Source organism: Neopsephotus bourkii, unplaced genomic scaffold (assembly GCF_033783945.1).
Source record: "Neopsephotus bourkii isolate Nb327-2 ecotype Australia unplaced genomic scaffold, CSIRO-AGI_Nbou_v1 NB_1749, whole genome shotgun sequence".
Classification (NCBI taxonomy): domain Eukaryota; kingdom Metazoa; phylum Chordata; class Aves; order Psittaciformes; family Psittacidae; genus Neopsephotus; species Neopsephotus bourkii.
In genome coordinates this window covers 9,663,959-9,683,938 of record NW_026902223.1, presented here as the reverse complement: position 1 = coordinate 9,683,938, position 19,980 = coordinate 9,663,959, and the positions used below count along the sequence as shown (strand labels likewise).

The 19,980-nt window shown below is 54.8% G+C and overlaps 2 protein-coding genes across 2 annotated transcripts in view; one reads left to right on the top strand and one right to left on the bottom strand.

The window, feature by feature from the left end:
• The window catches only part of UBE2O (ubiquitin conjugating enzyme E2 O), a 62,539-nt gene extending 54,574 nt beyond the window's left edge, over positions 1–7,965 (bottom strand). The window contains exon 1 of the mRNA XM_061377275.1: positions 7,591–7,965. Within this exon, the coding sequence (XP_061233259.1) occupies positions 7,591–7,947 (357 nt within the window). The 5' untranslated portion in view covers positions 7,948–7,965. The remainder of the gene's footprint in view (positions 1–7,590) is intronic.
• A 9,323-nt stretch (positions 7,966–17,288) lies between these two features.
• AANAT (aralkylamine N-acetyltransferase) lies at positions 17,289–19,477 on the top strand. Its single transcript, XM_061377204.1, has 3 exons — positions 17,289–17,481; positions 18,306–18,460; positions 19,135–19,477. The coding sequence occupies exons 1-3, from the start codon at positions 17,325–17,327 to the stop codon at positions 19,438–19,440; spliced, it is 618 nt and encodes a 205-aa protein (XP_061233188.1). The 5' UTR covers positions 17,289–17,324; the 3' UTR covers positions 19,441–19,477.
• The last annotated feature ends 503 nt before the right edge of the window (positions 19,478–19,980 follow it).

The window sequence follows — 19,980 nt, the reverse complement described above, 5'->3', positions numbered from 1 at the left end:
CAGCTCTTGAGGGAAGAAACAGAGGTCATGATTTTAAAGACAATGGCAAAAGCAGGGGGAAACCATCCAGCTCTGCAATTAAAGCAGCCTACCTATAGCATTCAGTGTACATCCCCAGCAGGGAGCTGGCTGTTTAACCCCCTTGAAAAACGGGGCAAATTATTTAAGATGCAGTTCGATGTGTTCCACTTTCAGGACAAGGGGAATGGCTTTAATCTCCAGAGAGGAGATTCGGACTGGATACAAGGAAGGAATCTTTCATCACAAGGGTGCTGAGGGGCTGGCACAGGGTGCCCAGAGAAGCTGTGGCTGCCCCATCCCTGGCAGTGTTCAAGGCCAGGTTGGACACAGGGGCTTGGAGCAAGCTGCTCCAGTGGAAGGGGTCCCTGCCCATGGCAGGGGTTGGAGCTGGAGGAGCTTTAAGGTCCCTTCAACCCAAACCAGTCTGGGATTCTGTGACCCTGGCGTATGTGCATTTTGTATCTTGGCTTCCTCCTACTTACACTCGCACAATTCTGCCCCATGCCAGAGGCTAATGGAGCAACTCCAACCCCAAAACTAGCCTGCTCTAGACAACACTTCCACACATCTCAGCTATCCATTTAGACCAGCAGGTTAGTAGCTTACAGCATACAGGCAGCAATGCTGTTCAGCTTATGTCTTCCCCATAACCTGAACTGCAGTGCAAACTCCTCCACAGCCATGGAGCTTCTCTAGTGCAGCATGTACCTGACAGACATAGGATGAATAAAGCATACAGGTGATGTCATTCCTTTAAAAAAGCAGCTCAAAAAGCAAAGTCCAGTGTAGAGAGGTACAGACTTCTTAGCCTTAAAATCCAACCACCCTCAACCCAGGTTCTTGGCCTCAATCTGTATGTCATTCTATAAGAGGGGAGAATTCAACCCGCAGGTGCTTATTGGATCTCTCTCCATTAAGTTGCTTTAAACCCTTCACAATTAAAGGCAGAAGACAAATGTAACATCACCTGTACTTCCCCTCACCCCTCCTGACAAGCACACATCCAACATAAAGCTATCAAGCCCTATCCACCATCAATACGTCTGTGTGCATCTAACCACACTCTCAAGATTTCAGCCCAGTAAATGCTCACAGTTTCCACTTGGGCCACTTCCAGTGCCTGGCCCAAGCACCTCCCAAAGCAGAAAGCACAGCAGACATAACTCCATAGCTTGCTTTTTTGCCAGATGTGCAGTCAAATGCACAAGGTAACCAAGAATAATCCTGAAGTGCACAATGAGAGATGCTTCCTGTCGAGAAACACAACACCCCAACCTGCATGAAGTCAGGCTGCGTGTGCTCTGGCTCCCCACAGCAGGCACAGGATCCTCCATGCAATTCATTCAGCTCACACCAAAAGCAGCTCTAAAACTAAGAGAATACCTGTCAACTTGAAACCTAGGCACATCTGAAAGCAGCTATTACAGTCATCAGTAATCCCCACCACCTCCACTAACAAAACCACAAGTTTTTCATAGCATTTAACGTTGCTCATCACCCTTTACACTCATTATTGCTCTACCCCCATGCAGTCTGCTGCCTTCACAGAAACACTTAACATTCAGAGAGGAAGAAACCTTATCCATAGCTGTCAAAGGTAAATCCCCTACTCAGTCCCAGGACCTTGCCATTAACAGAAACTGGCTTTTGCTGAGGTTTAACTCCACACAATCCCAGAATCATCAGGGTCAGAGGGATCTCTGGGGATCATCCAGTCCAACCCCCTGCGCAGGCAGGGCCATCCAGAGCAGGTCACACAGAACACGGTCATGGTGGGTCAGGAACATCTGTAGAAGAGGACTCCACAACCCTCTCGGGCAGGCTGTTCCAGGGCTCTGCCACCCTCAGCATAAAGAAGTTCTTCCTCATGTTGAGGTGAAACTGAAATGTCACAAATAAAGCCAGCAGAATATCTCGGTTTCAGACACAAACATGCACAGATCTCCTCAGCAATGAAACAGCCAACAGCAAATGGAAAAAAAAAAAGCCCAAATATTCCTATGGAGTCTCGCTGTGAGGGTTTTTGCTGTTCCAGAAGATGGAGTTAGCATTCACCTACCTTGCCACAGGTCTAAAGGTCTCAGGAGTGGGACACCCGCTACGCAAAGAGCCTGAACTGAGTTACAGGTCAAGTGCTCTGAGCACTATATAAAATGAAGCCAAGCCATCATCTCGCATCCCTCAGTACCAGGAAACCCAGGACTGACAACCTCAAAAGCAAGTTCAAAGCTTCCAGATAAAAGCATCAGCTACTGCATTTACAACAACCCGCTTGGTCCAAAAATCAGCAGAGGGTGGGAGGTAACAGGAGAATGGAAACAATAAGGCAGGTTTTTCCTCAGTAGCATTTAGGAAGGTGCCATCACCTTCTGAGCCTCTGAAATCCCCCAAGTAATTAAACAGTCAAAGAGTCAAGTGAGAAGAGGCTTTTAGCTTCACAGTTATTTCCCAGCACCAACACAGATGCTAAACATTACAAAGCATCCTTCCTCTGAAGAGAGGAGCTGAAAACAGCTGCTCTAAGAAAGACCTTGCCCCAAAAAGCAACTGCCCAAGCTTCTGCCATTTAACTGCAACGAAGAACCTTCAGCCAAAAAAAGTAACCTGGTACAACTGCTTAAAGCTGCTTCTTTGCAACAGTCTGCATGGGAGCTGCAGCACAGCAGTGAAGGAAGAGCTTGTATGGGAATGCTGCAGTAAATGCCTCACTCGCCAGGTATTTCAAAGCCTGCCACGGGCTTCGATCGATTCCTGCTAAAGCTTTTAGTGCACATTAGTTTGTTTACTGGTCCTAAGAGCATTATTACTTTGGTTTCTTTTTTTGGAGCTATACAAGCACATTGGAAGAGATCGTGTCACAAAACCTGCTGCCTGGGGACAGGTTTTGTCCTTTTTAAAACAACCCTCCTGTCCAGGCTTGGAACAGTTCTAACTCATTGCTTAGCCCAGGTGGCCACTTGCAACTCCTGAATGATCAAGTCACTCTGCACACTGTACACAAAACAACCATCCATGCAGTATTTAGTGCTGTATTCATACACTATTTAGTACTCCTGAGATTTCCAGCCCATGAGTTGTGCAGGAGTCTGCTTTAGCAGTAAAATATTAATGATGATCCCCAAGTCTATGTTGCAAAGTCAAATAAATCAAAGCAAAATGGGGAATTGACTTGAGGGTAGGTAACCTTGCAACAAACACAGGTCACCCATTAAACTGGTTCTATTTTACACAGAACTGCAAAAAAATCCAGTAAGCCTTTTCTTGCCTCCTGTCTCTGATGGCTACAAACATCAGGTGGTTTCAAAGAACCCCCCTGGGAGACTAACTGAAATGTCAGATGCAAGAAGAGGGTTACATACAGCTTCCTCATGCAGTAAACCCCAGTCTTCATCGTTTATGAGCATGGAATTGGTGTGCTGCAATGAAACTGGAGTTCTGGGCTGTGACCAGCACCTCCTCATGGCTCCTGAAAAGGATCCTGCCTGTGCAAGGCAGAGCTCTCCCTCCTGACCTGCTGCAAAGCACTCATGCTGCATCACTGCACTTCCAGAAAGAGAACCTCTTGCCAGGTAGGATAATGGAAGATTCTGGGGCTGTTTTCATCTCTCCACTGCAGATAGTTCCCACAGAGTCACTAGGTAGGATTAACATCTGAAGAGTGTGGGCTGGGATCCCAGCAGTGAGGGCTGAGAGGGTCTGCAAAGGGACGGAGAAGGAAAACACAGACTTTCAGTGAAAGATTTATTTCCTTCTCCTACGTACAAGCACAGGAAGATCACAACTGAAAAGTCGAGGTCACAGCAGTAACTACATGGCAGAATTCAGACAAGAAACAAACTATTCATTAAAACCTTGAAATGATGCGAGTATGAAGTCTTCAGAAATGTCTGCAATCTTATATTCATGACTTGGTATTGGAGGTCACGAAATTCTAGCAGTGAAAAAAAAAAAGGGAGAGAAGGACTGTGTGGGGCAAAGCAGAGTTGAATCCACAGAGATAACATCAGATAATTTCCAGCTAACAAGCGATCAGCCACTGGGTTGTGTCTGAGGAGCACTGACAGTCTGTCTCCAAAGCAAAGCTGAACAGTCAGAGCCACTCAAACCAAGCTGTATCCTGGACCTTGAAAGCAAAAGGCTGGTAAAAAAACAATATAAGCAGAATTGTACTTTGACACTTAGAGCAACCCTGGGGCCCTGTAAGGTCCCTACATGTAAACCCATCAGCATTGCGTGTGTACCACAGCATCGCACCAAGACACCAGTGCCAGTATCCCCTCCCAGGGTGGACACAGAACAGGTACCTTGGAGGCCAGGAGCTTGGCTGAAGGCCTGTAGATGAGGTGCTGAAAGACAACACCTGCACTCTCCATTTCCCCAGCTGCAGAAGCTGCCTTGCACAGGCTTTGTGAACAGGAAAGGCGGCAGAGAGCTCGCATGCTTTCGGGTGACAGGCAGAAGGAAGGGGAGCAGCATTTTAAAGCACCCTATGAGCATTACTAACACCCAGCATCTTTGTGAGGTTCCCAAAGGCAGCTCAAGCATGCAGCAGGAAAGCTGACCTGCAGCTGAGAAATCCTGAATTAACATTCAGCTGGGCTCAAGTGCTCCTGCTGATGTGTTAGAGAAAGCCCTATGTGCTCACACCAGGTCACAGCATTTCACAACCTGCCTTGTAATCACACCCAACAGTACCGTGAAGACAAGAGGTAAGGCTTTAGCCACTCAGAGGAAATGCTCTTCAGGTTTGCTGGGTCAGAAAAGACAGGGATGGCAAATATACTTGTAAAGGGAAGCTTGCTCCTTCCAGGACTGCTTGGCTTTTACAGTATTCAGCAACAATGATTTCCCAGTGTCTTTAACAGGGCTCATGGAAGGCAGGTAAGGAGCACAAGGAGCCAGAGGGTAAATCCACATTATCATCATGATAGTGTTAATGACTATTAACACAGGAATCAAAGGCAGGAGTGCACTCAGATGTACCACTTACTACAGGAGGAACTGGTGGGGATTTTGTACTGACTGAGAGCTCTCTACAAGACAAAGTTTTATTACCTATTAACATCAATTATGGTGTGCTGGGGTTTAAGCGCCTACCACCTCCAACAGGAAAGAGCAACAGCAAGCACTGAACTTCTAGAAGCATCAGTAAGAGTGATTGGCCTACTTATTCCCTAGCTGAAAAACAACATGTAACTGGCCCAGAGTTTAAAGCCAGGAAAGCTCAGGGCTGTAACTGGGTACAGAAAGCTGTTTTTAACCTTTGCACTGGAAGCTAAAGGTGTTTCACTACCCTCAAACAACAACACTCAAATCTATCCAGTCCATACACCAGGGTTTATAGATCTTCAAGTGCTCGACAAACAGGGGAGAGACAGGAATGAACCTAACACACAAAGCAGGCACATAATGGCACAAGATGGGGCTAGTGGAAGCCCTGGCACCATGAGCACCTCCACCCATTTCAGAATCAAGAGCTCAGGAAAATACAAGGGTGACAGAAGCACCCTCTCGAATCTATGGTTTAGCTGTGACCAGCACAAGTCACCATTAAGGATGTCAAACAAGAGCCTCACAGCCAAAGATGCTAAGAGTCAAAGACACTAAAAGAAGCACCTGCAGGTAACAGCGGGCAACAGCACCCAAAAGGCAACAAACCTTATGCTCAAGACACCCATGTAGTGCCCACAGTTTGTACCCTTTCCAGCACTGACAACAAGCAGTAAATCAGGCTTACCTGGCTGGTTCTCACACATTAGTGTAACCCAAAGAGGGCTGGGTCAGCAGACAGCCAAAAGCCCTGATTACAACCACAAAATGGTTAAGTCCCATAACATATTTCCAATGGCACCAGGTTTGTTTTTAGCAACCCCGAGCTGCAGTGCAGACGGCACAGAATGCCTCTTGATTTCGACAGCGGGCAGCTTCCCAGATGGAAAAATCAATACAAGTACACCTCAATTCCTCAAGCACTCAGGAGACTTTTCCTCAGGTTAAAGGGGTAGAGATGCCCACACCAGAGGAGAACCACCATGAAGAGGAAAGACATCTTATTCCCATAACTGCCTTTGATTTCTGATCCTCCCCAGTCTAGCATTTCCTAACACTGCAAAGGGTTCCGTTACCAAGCGACTGAAGTCAGAGCTAGCACTCCTGGATTTGGGAACCCAGTAGCAACTCCTAAGTCTGTGTTTACTCACCCAAACCGAGGTGGCTTTGTTTAGGTGCTTAAACCACACTCACCCTGGGACAAATCCTTGCTGCAACAGCACACAGATTTCACTGGAAAGCTGCAGTGACTGAACTGTGTTTTTTTAGAGAAAGAAGGCTTTTATTTTCCCAAGGTAGAAACCCATCACGTGGCAGTATCTTTTCTGAATACCTGTTTTCATTTTCCTTATCTCCAACCGGTCACGTGTGCAATGACACTACCACCTAAATTTAGCTCATTCCGTTAGCACTTGCAATCCCACCGATGCCTGTAGGACTGCAACACACCTTTCCTCCTCTCCGTCTTCCCTCTCTCCTTCAGTGCACAAGGCCATTACTGCACCAGCAAAGCACACACCATACCAGAAGCCTCCCAGCTCGCCTGCCACCCCAGACGAGGGCCAGGACCCACTGCAAGGACAGTGCAGGACTGTTTTGTTCAGTGCAACGCCCATTCCTCGCAGGCCCCTTTGTGTTATATTACAGTGCCCCCTCGCTCGCTTTTGTCTCGGTACTGTCAGTCAGTGTACGCCAAGCGAACTTTGGGAAGTGGGAACGTTCTGACACACACCTACCTACACCTTGTGGCTCTTCATGTGGAATTAAGAGGTCACAGATTTACGCATGGCTCAGCGGCGGGGGGGACCTGCTCACGTCAACAAGGGCAGATCCACACCACAATTACTGCCCGCTGAAATCTGAACAGGGAAATCCCATGTCGAGGTTTCCCTATTCAGCTGCTGACTCCCTGAAAACAGGCAATGACGACACTGTCCATGAAGGCAGAGATACCGACCCGCATTCCCAGCATGAGGGGTCTGGAAGCTCGCACAAACCACCTTCACAGGCAGGCCTCTCTCTATGCCATTAAACAGCAGGAGCCTTCCCTGCCGGTGGGCCGAACTGGATGAGCTTTAAGGTCCATTCCAACCTAAACCGTTCCAGGATACGATTCTATGATGAAACCCCAGCACCTCAGCCGTGTTCTGCCACCAGCAAAGGGCAGCAGCAGCACCCACAGCGGCCTTCCAGAAGGAGCTCAATGAAGGAAGGGAAAGGGGTCAGGATTTCCACCTCTGGAGGACCCCGTCCACCTTCCCTGCTCAGATCGCGGCTCCACAGCGGGCAGGGATGGGGTAAAGCAAGGAAAGCCGCCAAACCCCTTCGGCGGGGGCTCCGGAGCAGCGGACACCACAGCCCGCGGACAGAAGAGCAGGGGAGGGGAGAGGAGCCACCGGCAGCCCGCGCAGGCCCCTGCCCCGGGAGGCCTCCAAGGCGGAGCCAGGCCCCCCAGTGCGGGCCACACGCGGGCGCAGAGGCCGCGCTAACCCCCACGTCGGCGGAAGCCGGCCCGGTTACCTTGGTCTCCTTGACGTGCTGCTTGATGCCCTCCGGGTACCACTGCACCCGCACGTAGCCCCGCCGCAGCGGGCTGGCGCGGCCCTCCTCCGTGCCGCCGGTGCCGGGCCCCCCGGACTCGGAGCCTCCCGAGCTGGCGGCGCCGCCGCCGGTGCCTCGGCCGCCCTCATCCGAGTCCTCCTCCGAGTCCTCGCCGTGGATGAGGCGCACCAGGCCGAAGCGCACGGAGCCGCGGTAGCGGCCCGACACCAGGTCGTGCGAGAAGAGGAGGCGCTGCGAGCCGCCCGGCGGGGCCGGCAGCGGCAGGGCGGGGGCCGGGGCCGGTGCCGGGGCCGCCTCAGCGGGCAGGTCCGCCATGGCGCCGGGAGTCACGACAGAGCGCGCGGCCGCCTCGGCGGGCGGGGGAGGGGAGGGGCGGGATGGCGCGGGCCGCGCGCAACTAACGGGGCGGGAGGCGGGGCCAAGCGAGGCCACGCCCACGACCAGGCCACGCCCACCATGCGGAAGGGGGTGGGTGCGGACATGGACTTGGGGGGGTTTGGGCTGCACCATGTCCCCTGTCAGCGGGGGAGGCTGGAATGCACCATGTCCTCGGTCACCGGGGGCTGCACGGCAGAGTCCCGATTTTCCCTGTCACTGGGGGTAGCACCGCACTATCCCTGTGTCTCCTCTCATTGGGGATTGCACTGCACCATCCCCGTGTCCTCAGTCATTGGGGGCTGCACCGCACCATCCCCGTGTCCCTGGTCACTGGGGGCTGCACTGCACCATCCCCGTGTTCCTGGTCACTGGGGGCTGCACTGCACCATCCCCGTGTCCCTGGTCACTGGGGGCTGCACTGCACCATCCCCGTGTCCCTGGTCACTGACATCATTTGACTTCATTGACTCCAAGGGATTTTTTTCTCCTGTGTCTCCAGGGAATTGTGAAATAGAAATGGTTTCTCGAGCTGGTTCCGCTGCTCTGGCTGGTGAAGGGCTGATGGAAGCCGAACCAGCCTTCACCCACAGATCCTGCCTCTTTGCTCCTTAGGTCTCCCCACCTGTGCAGCATTGGCTGGAATATCAGGAAAATGCCGGAATCCTCAGCCTGACTTATTTTGCTGCAGGAAACAGGAGCTGCAGAGCAGGGCTTTCCCTCTTGCCCTCTCCCTCCCCGAAATGCAAGGATGCTCTGCCTCAGCTGGATCAGTTCTCCTTCCAAGTTTTCCCCTTTTAGGAAAAGCAACAGGGAGAAAGCTCTGTCCATATTCACCTCTGAGATTCACCATGGAGCCCCTCTCCTCAGGCCTGCTAGGAATTTCCAACCTTGTAAACAGCCCTAAACCCCTGGGAAACAGCTGGGATGAGGCTGGGGCATCCGGGTGGTGCATGGCTGAGGGATGCACTGGGAGCCAGTTCATCCCTGCCCAGTTTCTCGGCTATCTTGAGGTGTGGGCAGCAGGATACTCTAGGCGATGGGAAGTACAAACTGTCCCCATCCTGCTTCCAAATGAGGGAGTTGCAGGCAGAGAAGCTCTCCCAGAGCCCACCTTCCCCTGGACCAGCCTGACCTTGACACCAGTATTTAATTGCTCACTAGAGCATCACTTTAATCAGAGGGCTGGGGTGTTGATGTGGTTGAGCATTCCTTGGCATCACCCCCAGGGATAAGGAATGGAGCAGAGCTAAAAGGGACCATTGGGTGGGAAAATAGCAGCCTACCCTTGGGAAAAGGCAGTTTAAATATCCATTCAGTACCATGTGGTTACAGGGCTGTTCACAGGGATGTGCTTCTGGGAGCACAGAGCTGTGTCCGCAAGCCATGACCTCTGTAAAATGGAGAATAGATGGGATGAGCTCAGCACTTGCTGGGCACACAAGTGCCTCCAGCACAAGGATTTCACCCTCTGAGCGTTACTGGAGTGGAGCTTGCAGCACAGCTCCCCAGGGCATTCTGCTCCTGTTGGAGCTAGCGACCAGGTACCAGTCTCTCTCCTGGTGTAGTCAGGGTGAATTGTGCCTTGGTGGAACAGGATGAGGCCTCTGGGAGGTGCCCTTTGGCACTGGTGCCATGTTCTTCTCAAGGCTCCAAAGCACAGCTCTACCCAGCACTGTGATGATTCTCATCGTCTCCTTAATGTACATCTTACAGGCACTAATATAGTAGACATACATGTAATGCACAGTTGTGTGTGTAGATAGAAACTGTCCCTCTTCAGAGCAATTGCATGCTGAAGAGCAGCGGTGGGGTTTCAGGTAGCCATAAACAGCCATGCAAACAAGCACATTATACAACAGGCCAGGCTCACAGCAGGGGGATTTTAATGGGGACAAGTGAGGACCCTCTGCCTGTTAGCAAGAGTTGAGCTGGGTGGTTTTGCACTGTGATCCCAGCTGGGGCTCTGCTGTGCTTCCATAGGGAAGCAGCACTGCTCTGCAAAACACTATGGCAGACCCAAGAAGCATTTTGCATCCATGTGTTTTTGGCAAGTGAGATAGATTCAGCAGAAGGTCTGAACACACAGGAAGTGTGTGAAAGGGACACATGTCAAGCAGCCCCCCACTGCCTCGTTTAGGGACCATTTCTGCTCTTAGGCTGGTTGGGAAATGATGGCTTTTGCTTTGCAGGAGAACATCCTCCCTGCAAGCAAGCTGCCTCTGAGACCCAGCCTCTTTACAGCTGTTGGATCACCAGCATCTCCCTGTCGAGGCACTGGTGAAAGGCAATCCCCTTCCCTTCTCCTTGGGAGCTGGTGCACCTCTCATGGGGCATCTTTGCACAGGCCTTGCAGGGGTTAAGCAGAAGGCACTGGAATGCCCACCGGGTGCTGGGATGTCCAGAGGGCACCAGGATGCCTGCAGTGTGCCAGGGATGTCCAGAGGGTGAAGGGTACCCATAAGATACTGGTAATGCCTGCAGAATGCCACTGATGCCCATAAGGTACCAGGATGCCCAGTGATGCTGGTGATGCCTGTAGGGTGCTGGTGATGCCTGGTGATGCCTGTGGGGTACTGGGATGCCCAGTGATGCCCAAGGGTGCTGGTGAAGCCCGGTGGTGCTGATGATGTCTGCAGGTGTTGGGATGTCTCGTGATGCTGGGAGGCTTGAAAGACCCCAGTGCCCATTGATGCTGGTGATGCACGATGATACCCAGAGGGCTCCGGTGCCCGGTGGTGCTGGTGATGCCCGGTGATGCCCGGAGGGCTCCGGTGCCCGGTGGTGCTGGTGATGCCCGGTGATGCCCAGAGGGCTCCGGTGCCCGGTGGTGCTGGTGATGCCCGGTGATGCCCAGAGGGCTTCGGTGCCCGGTGGTGCTGGTGATGCCCGGTGATACCCAGAGGGCTTCGGTGCCCGGTGGTGCTGGTGATGCCCGGTGATGCCCAGAGGGCTCCGGTGCCCGGTGGTGCTGGTGATGCCCGGTGATGCCCGGAGGGTCCTGGTGCCCGCGCTGCTGCGGGGCTCTGGTGCCACCTCGTGGGCTGCCGCCTGCCGCCGCCGCACAGGGTCTGGCCCGGCCGCTCCGTGTGTTGCGGACGGGCGAGGACGGCACCGGTTCGCCGGGTCAGAGGAGCGGGAGCAGTGCTCGGGAGCCCCGCCTGGTGCTGCTGGTGGAGCTCAGAGGCAGGAGAGCACCGTGAAACTGCCCCCGGGCTGCTCGTGCTCTTTCCTCAAAGGCCCGTGTAGAGGAGGAGCGCGATTCACCAGCCCTGCAAAGGCACGTGTTGATGTGCTGTAGGACAAAGCCAGCGCTGTAAGCCTGGGCAGAGCTGCGATCTCAGACAAGCTGTGAAGTAGCATCCCTTCATTCCTTCATCCTTTCTCCAGCTCCCTGTGGGTCTCGCAGAAGGGCATCAGCTGCACTGATGGGCCAAAAGGAATATGGCAGAGAAAACCACATACATGTATATCTGCATGGTTTATATCTCTATTATATATGTATATTAACATTTCAGAGCACAGAGCAGAACCAGCCCCTCTAGGGTCTGTTTAGAGCCTGGGGCATCTGGCCACTGTCCATGGGAGCCTTGAACCTCTATTCCAGCAGAGCCCCAGCTCCCAGACTCTTAACCTGCACCGAATGTCCCTCTCCAGCACAGAGACGTGGACCTGCTGGTGAGTTCAACCTGCGCTTGGCAGCTCAGCACGGGAGCCCTGAGGGATAAAGCAAAGGAGACAGCCTGGCAAGTGATGAAGATACTGAGTATGCCCAAAGAGCCTCATCCTGCTGTGAAGGTACAGCAACAACAAGCACTCCATGCTGCCGGTCCGTGGTAGCTGATGAAAAGGCAGCAGGCAGCGGAGAATGGAATCAAAACCAGTGGCTGACCTTGCAGTGATGTCCCACTGCCACCCCTCTTATGCCACTGCTAGGAGAAATGCGTCACCCTCTTGGGTCCCTATGGCTAAGGCAGGGGAAGGTGTGAAACAGGGATGTAAGCAAAGCATCCAGCTTGGAAATCACAGGAGTAAAAACATGAGTTTGGCAGAGAAACCTCCCCGATGATGGCACTCAGGGGAGGACCCTGGTGCCACCGTTGGCCCCTGTGATGGCAGACCCTGGGCTGCATGTGTGTCGCTTCAGCCCCAAGTCCTGGCAGAGCAGGGGACGAGTTGTGGTCGATCTGCACTCCGTGTGCCACCCCTCTCTGCACAACCTACCCAGAGACAATTGCCACCTTCCTGAGCAGGACCCCAGGGGAGGGACCAGCCTGGCTGCAGCGACAGCTCAAGGCTCTCTGAAGATGCTAAATGTGTAAATCCCAGCACAGTGCTGTGGTTCTCATTTAATGGCATATTTGACCCTCTGCAGCTGTGTAGGAGCAGGGAGAGATGGATCCAGTTAAAACCACCTAATGCAGCATCCCTGCTTGACTATTCCAGACACGGACCAGCCTCTGTTCTGCTGGGCTCAGTATAAATGGCGGGGAGTGGCTCTGAAATGGCAATTCTGAGGAGCAGAAAGCTGCTGGGTTGTATTTCTGTTTCAATTCCATGAGAAGAAGCTTAAAAGAGGGAGATAAGGGAATCTCTCCCTTAAGGGGTCACCTTACCCATGGCTGGAAATGGAAGCAGGACCTGAGCTCCCCTGGACATGTCTCTGGTGGAACAAAGCCAGCTCTGCCTCTTGCTCCAGGCTCCTTTCAGGGCTGCATCTGGTTCATGATGATAATGATGATTCCAACATCATGCTCATGCCTGGGATAATCCCCCTTTTATTACACACATCCTGGCAAGGACAAATGTTGCTGCCTTTGCCTATCCAGTCTCTTATGCAATAGGAGGCTGTGCAAGGGAGATGCTTGCTCTTTGGAGTAAGCTCCTTGGGCAGAAAGCTCAGGTCTGGCCTCTCATCCCCCAAGGAACCAGCTGATTTCCCTCCCCAGCTGCTCAAACCCAAGCAATGGTTACGCCTGGCATGATGAGCAGGCATGAACGTGACCGTCCTTGGGGTGACGGGCATCCTAAGGAAGCTCATTGGGCTGTCGTCAGCATCTCCCGATGCCATCAGGGAGGTCTGGATCAGGCACACGTTGCTTTCCTGTCCTAGCTAAGTCCTGTGCTCTCCCTGCAGCAGGGACTCAGGGCAGAGCAATCAGCTAAATGCTTTATCCCCCTGTGGGCAGTCAAGGGGGGGTGGGAAATAGAAACCCGATGGGATCCTTTTGCTGGCCTGTCATGTTAAAGCCTCTCACCTCACCCTGTCTGTCATTGGAGCCATAAACTCCTTAGAGGATGGCATCACGTGCCCCATCAATAACAAATATATAAGCTGGGGCAGTGGAGGGTGCAGCGGGCAGAGGAGGGGAGGCAGAACCCCGGCTCCTCCTCTGCTGTGGGACAGCACCACTGGAGCCAGGCGGGCAGAGGAACGGCGCTGGGGCCCCATCCGGTAAGAACCCCGCATCCCGGTGCTGCACCAGCCTTGGGGACACTGGTGGTCCAGCCAGCCCAGTGACCTGCTGGCCCCAGGATCGCAGGCAAGGGGGGGAATTGCTCCAGAGGGGAGGGAGGTTGGTGCAGGGAGCTTAGCTTGTCTGAAAAGTGGCTTTGGTGGAGGTAAGAGCATGACCATCACCGCAGCCCATGTCCCATCCCTGCACTTCCAACACTATCAAACCCTCGGTGTAAGGACCCTTCCCACTGAACCCCTCCCTGTTCAGGGTGTTGGAAGACCTCAAGCTCTTTTGCAAAGAGTATTCAGCTTCAGAACTGGGTGAATAACTCCTTGATACCAACTTGTTTGAACAGCCAAGCTCCAAAGCCAGGCAGATGCATCTCATAATAACAGCAAGATGCTGTTAGGGGGATACTGCAGACCTGCCTCTTTATTTACACATGAAATCCTCTCTGGCCCACGCAGATGCTTTGATCTCTAGTGACAAACATGTATGGGGGGGAAATTTACAGAGAAAGCTTTTGGTAGCTGCTATGTACACAGTGATGTGTGGGGTTCATCTCAGGCAGGGCTGGAAGGAGTTACAGCACAAAATGTAGCCTGGGGTGTAAGTGACTTGAATAAGATACAGGAGGCTGTGCTGGAGCATTGGAAGACAGATGTCTCAAGCAAGGGATTGAGGATGCTCCTCCTCTGGTTCTCACTCTGTGAGCTGGAGTGAGGTTCCTTCACCTCTGCAGGTCGGATGCTCCCCTGGCGTAACTGCAGTGCTGGTACCCCCATGGCAGGGCTTGGGTCAGCTCCAGGGATGGGCTGGGATGATGGATGGGTCCTCTGCGCTCTGTCTGTGCCCCCAGCCCACCCCATCAGTTTGCACCTGTGGTGAGCTGAGAAGCGAAGCAAGGAGCCCATTTCCAGAGCACAGACACAAATAGATCAGCCCTGCAGCGGTGTAACCTGGGCTGCCAGGAATGAAGCACCAGATAGGGGAAAATGCAGGGAAACGAAGCCAAGGAGCAGCCTTTCCTTATCAGTGGTTTTGTCTCCGGGCTGTTGTTGTCTGGGGTCTCAGGAAGTTTCTAGAAGCAGCTGGAGGGATCTGAGCTCTGTCTACTGGGAACAGAGCAGCCACTTGCATAAGAGGTCTTGAATCCCCAGCTCTGGATGTCCTGGTAGAGACTTTCCACTATTCAGTTCTTTCCAGGCTTTATGTGATCTGTGATGAAGACTTGCTCTTGGATACTGAACTGTTCAACAGTGGCTATCAGTGAGCGGACATCCCTGAGGAACCTGGCCTAGTGGAAGGTGATGGGGGGGGTAGGACCAGGTGACTTCTGATGATCCCTTCCAACCCAAACTGTCCTGCTCCAGAATTCCCACAGCAGCTGGAACATGAGTCCTGCCTGAGCCCGTACTGAGCTGGCTCTGCCCTGCCATCCTCAGGCACTCAGCACCACCCAGGATTGAACCACCGCTGCATTTTCTAGGTGCCAGAGCCTGCCCTCCTGCCTCCTCTAGGATCTATCCAGGTGGATGAGCCCCTGATTCAATCAGCAGGATGAGGAGTTCCAGAACAGCTGATATAAGCTCTACAAACACTGCACCTCCAGCACCCTGCACCTCAGCCACCCCTTTACCTCCTTCCTATGTGCTTCCCAGAGCATGAACCACCCACTCCCAGCATCATTTCAGTCCCTAGTCACCAGAACAAGCATTGGGGTTGCTCAGTAATTCCCCCACCAAATAAACCCATTCTCCCTGATGGACACGATCCCTTAGCAACACATCCACTGCCAACCCAGCAACTCATTGAAAATCCATCCCAGCACCCCCCTTTCACCTTGGGCTGGATAAACCAGGCATTCCAAGCACCCAGCCCTGGGCATTTCAGGGTGGAAAATTCCCAGCTTGTTCTGCCCTGTTCAATGTGTGTGCTGGTAATGCTTTTGCTTCCATAAATCCTATTAGCTGGAGGCAAGCCTGTAATTAGCAGGGAAAGCTGGCACCTCTCAGACAATCATCAAAAGTGACCTGGCTTCACAGTGGCTCTGCTGCAGGAGGCTGGAATACTGGGCTGAGCAGGGATAGCTGGCTACAGGAGCAATTCCCACTGTTTCTGCCTATGGAATGCATGTGTTTAGTAAAGTTATCAGCTCAGTTTATGGTTCTCTTTGGATTTATTAACTTGGATTGTTCACACATGAAGCCAGAGGCAGATTGAAGCTCCAGGCTTTGAGCCAGGTTGAGGGATTGGGCCAGGCTGTGCAGGATCTTGCTGATGGATGAGCTCAGGCACTGGTGACCCTCCCAGGGAACTGAGGGATAATGGGGTTCTGCATCACAAGGAGCATGCTCTGGGACGCACTGTGTCTGGTGGGATCATGCTGCCCAAAGCTCCCTGGGCAGTGGCAGAGCCTGGGGCATCTCACCCAAGGAGGACACCGGTCCTTGCAGTTGCAGGCACCCACTCATCCTGCCATGAACCCATCCCAGCTCTATCTGTGAGCATGGACGTGACCCAAGAGCCCAACAGGCGCTGAGCTGTCACTTACCTGCTGCGTGAGCTGGAAAAGGGAGTAAATCCTGGCAGCTGGGGCTGTCTCTGGGTGCTTGGTGCGTGTCCATGCTGGGACAGCTCAGTGCACCCATGGTGGCCCAGCACAGACCTCTCGCTCGCACACAGCCGTGCTGCACCTTGAAAGCAAGAGCATCACAAGGAGCTTTCCCCCGGAAATGCTCACTTCGCATCCTCTTGGCATCCTGCAGCTGCAGCCCACCCTGCCTGTCCCAGGGCTCTGCTGCCTCTCCCCCTGCCTGGCTTTGCCATGGGCTGGGAGATGCTGGGCGGGATGCTCAGCCCGATGCGTGCCCCTCCTGCTCCAGCTATCATCCCCAGCCCTGCCCCTGCTCTGTCCCAGTGCCCAGACCTCCTAACTGGTCACCAGGCTCTTGTCACCCTGGTCCCTGGGTTTGCTACAGCCCATGGCTGGTGCTAGCCTCCTGGTCCCCCCAGGCACTGGCCCCAGCTCACAGTGAAGGCAATGGGGGCACTGTGGATGTTTGCTTGCATATAGCATAGAACCAGGGATGGTTTGAGTTGGAAGGGACCTTAAAGCTCCTCCAGTTCCAACCCCTGTCACGGGGGTTGCCCTTCCAACACCTTCCATTGGAGCAACTTGCTTCAAGCCCCTGTGTCCAGCCTGGCCTTGAGCACTGCCAGGGATGGGGCAGCCACAGCTTCTCTGGGCACCCTGTGCCAGCGCCTCAGCACCCTCACAGGGAAGAGCTTCTGCCTTATGTCTATCCTACATCTCCCTTGTTTCAGTTTGAACCCATCACCCCTTGTCCTGTTGCTACTGTCCCTGATGAAGAGTTCATCTCCATCATCCTATATGTATCTATGATTCTATATATATATATCTCTCCTCACATGTATAGGAGAAGGGTGCCAAGCAGCCTATCCCTGTGTGTGATCAACGGGTATTTCCAGCAGCCAAGAGCACTGGAGAAGTTTGGCTGAAACCAAGGGTGCTGCCATCAGGACCAGTTGAGTTGGATCTGCAGAGAGCCGAGAAGTGAAGCAAGGAGTCCGTTTGCTCGAGGCTGCCTGAGCAGAGGGAAACCAGGCAGGAGCAGGAGCAGGAGCAGGACCGGGACCAGGAGCAGGAGCAGGACCGGGACCAGGAGCAGGAGCAGGACCGGGACCAGGAGCAGGAGCAGGAGCAGGACCGGGACCAGGAGCAGCAGCAGCAGCAGGAGCAGGAGCAGGAGCAGCAGCAGGAGCAGGACCGGGACCAGGAGCAGCAGCAGGAGCAGGAGCAGCAGCAGCAGCATCAGGGGCAGCATCAGGAGCAGGATGTCGGTGCTCAGCGCGGTGCCTTTCCTGAAGCCCGTCCATGTGAGGTCCCCCCGCAGCGCTCCCGGGCGCCAGCGCCGTCACACGCTGCCTGCCAGCGAGTTCCGCTGCCTCAGCCCCGAGGATGCCGTCAGCGTGTTCGAGATCGAGAGGGAAGGTGAGGGGCTGCCGGGGGGGTCCTGCCCTTCCCCTCTCCTTCCCCTTCCCCTTCCCCTTCCCCTTCCCATTCCCCTTCCCCTTCCCCTTCCCTTTCCCCTTCCCCTTCCCTTCCCTTCCCCGTGTGCTCTTTGAGGCCACGTCCTGGTGGCAAAACCCTCCCTATGTGCCCTCGTGGGTGACAAGGGGGGGACTCAGCAGCTGTGACTCGTGGCCTCCCTACTGAGGTGCGGAGGGGCTGTGGTCACTGAGGTGCAGAACCGTGGCCCTCAGCTCACCCGCCCCGGTGGTGTGGGCATGGTGGGAGGTGATGCCCTGGGCTGAGCAGCCTGGGGTGATCCTGGACCAGGTGTCCCAGAACAGCCCTGGGAGCAAGTGGGCAGAGGAGAGGGGGAAGTGGGAGGAAGGACACCAAGCTCTGCCTCTGGTCACACTGGGAGATGCACCCCAGCAACCTTCCCCCTCCCTTCCACCCAGGCACCCCCAGCTCCCCTATCCCAGGCTCACCAGGGCCCTTTCTCCATCCTCTCTGAAGGGAGATGCCGGGAGGGAGGGTTCATCTCAGCACCCACTGCAGTAGCCTTGGAATCAGCAGCAGGAGCCTGAAGCCAGCTCCTGGGCCATGGGGAGTTGCTTTGGGATGAGCAGAGCCGCTCCCTGGAGCCACCTGGCCCCCTCAGAGCTCCTTTAGGGCAAGTAGGAAGCAAGATGCAGGATCTCCCCCCATCACATCCCGCTTTCATCACCTACATCGGTGCTGGGAGGTGTCCCAAAGGGTCTGGGTGCCCCTGGTCCCCCCCTCCACTCACTGCTATCCCCTTCCAGCCTTCATCTCTGTCTCCGGGGATTGTCCCCTCCACCTGGATGAGATCCGGCACTTCCTGAACCTGTGCCCGGAGCTGTCCCTCGGCTGGTTTGAGGAGGGGCGGCTCGTGGCCTTCATCATCGGCTCCCTCTGGGACCAGGAGAGGCTCAGCCAGGTAAGAACCAGAGCCTGTTACCCAGCTCAGGCACTGAGGACCAGAAGCTCCCCGGGGCTACCCAGGAAGTGTTCTCCTAAGGCTGTGCAGGGGGAAATTAACTTCCTCAGTAATTAATTTTACTGATGCTGTTAAAAATACGCCAATTAATTCCCCTCAGCATTCATTTCAGGATTAAAAAGCCTCCAAGGATGATGGAGGAGCTGAAGGGGGATGGCACTGGGGACCCTTGTCCTTATGGGGGGGATGTGGACCTTGAATTTGGGGTTGTTCAGTCTGGAGAAGGCTCAGGGGGGACCTGATGGCTGCCTCCAACTGCCTGACAGGAGGATGGAGCCAGGAGGGGCTGGGCTCTGCTCCCAAGGAACAAGGGATGGGACAAGAGGAACCGGCCTCAAGCTGCACCAGGGCAGGTTTAGATGGAGCTGAGGAACAATTCCTGCCCCAGAGGGTGCTCAGGCATTGGAACAGGCTGCCCAGGGCAGGGCTGCAGGCACCGTCCCTGCAAGTGTTCACACATCCTCAGTGCCATGGGTTAGGGGTGGCCTGGGCAGGGCTGGGTTGGGTTGGACCGGATGGGCTCAAAGGGCTTTCCCAGCCCCGTCCTCCTCTCCCGCGGGGCTGGGAGCCAGGACCCGCTCAGGCCGGGCCCTGAACCCGCGCTCCCCCTGCAGGCAGCGCTGACCCTGCACCGGCCGCAGGGCTCGGCCGTGCACATCCACGTGCTGGCCGTGCACCGGGGCTGCCGGCAGCAGGGCAAGGGCTCCATCCTCATGTGGCGGTACCTGCAGCACCTGCGGGGCCTGCCCGCCGCCCGCCGCGCCCTGCTCATGTGCCAGCGCTTCCTCGTGCCCTTCTACCAGAAGTGCGGGTTCCGGGCGCTGGGGCCCTGCGCGGTCACGGTCGGGGACTTGGCCTTCGTGGAGATGGAGCACGCGGTGCGGGGCCATGCCTTCCTGCGCAGGAACAGCGGCTGCTGAGCGCCCGCACCGCCAGCCCTGCCGATGGGGCCGGTGGGCAGCGAGCGGCCGCTCTGCATCATCCCCCCCCGCAGCTCCGCATCTGCCCCTCTGCCTTCCAGCCACGGGCGGCCTGGTCCCATCCCAGCGCTGACCCCATGGGCTCTGCTGTAGCCCTGGCTGTGTGGACAAGCCGGGGCGGGCTGCAGGGTAAGGCCCCCCCCCCGGGCATGGAAGGGTTGGGGGTCTCTGCTGATGGACGGGTGCTCAGAGCCACGGTTTGCAGAGACACCCAGTAAAGCCCATACATACGCATGCCCCAGCCCTGCACCCTCCCCAGCACCCCCATAGCCAAGCCCACCCTGAGCAGCCCCCAGACCAAGCAGGGGTCCTTGCAGATGCTCCCCTGCCTGCAAACATCCATCCCCAGCCCCACATTGTGGAGCCTGCCTTGGGGGCCACTCCAAACCAGTGCCCCCCCAAACCCACATCTGGCCCAGGACAAGCCTTCTGCAAACACCTCAAGCTGTTGTCAAGCAGCAGATAAAGGCATGGTGATGG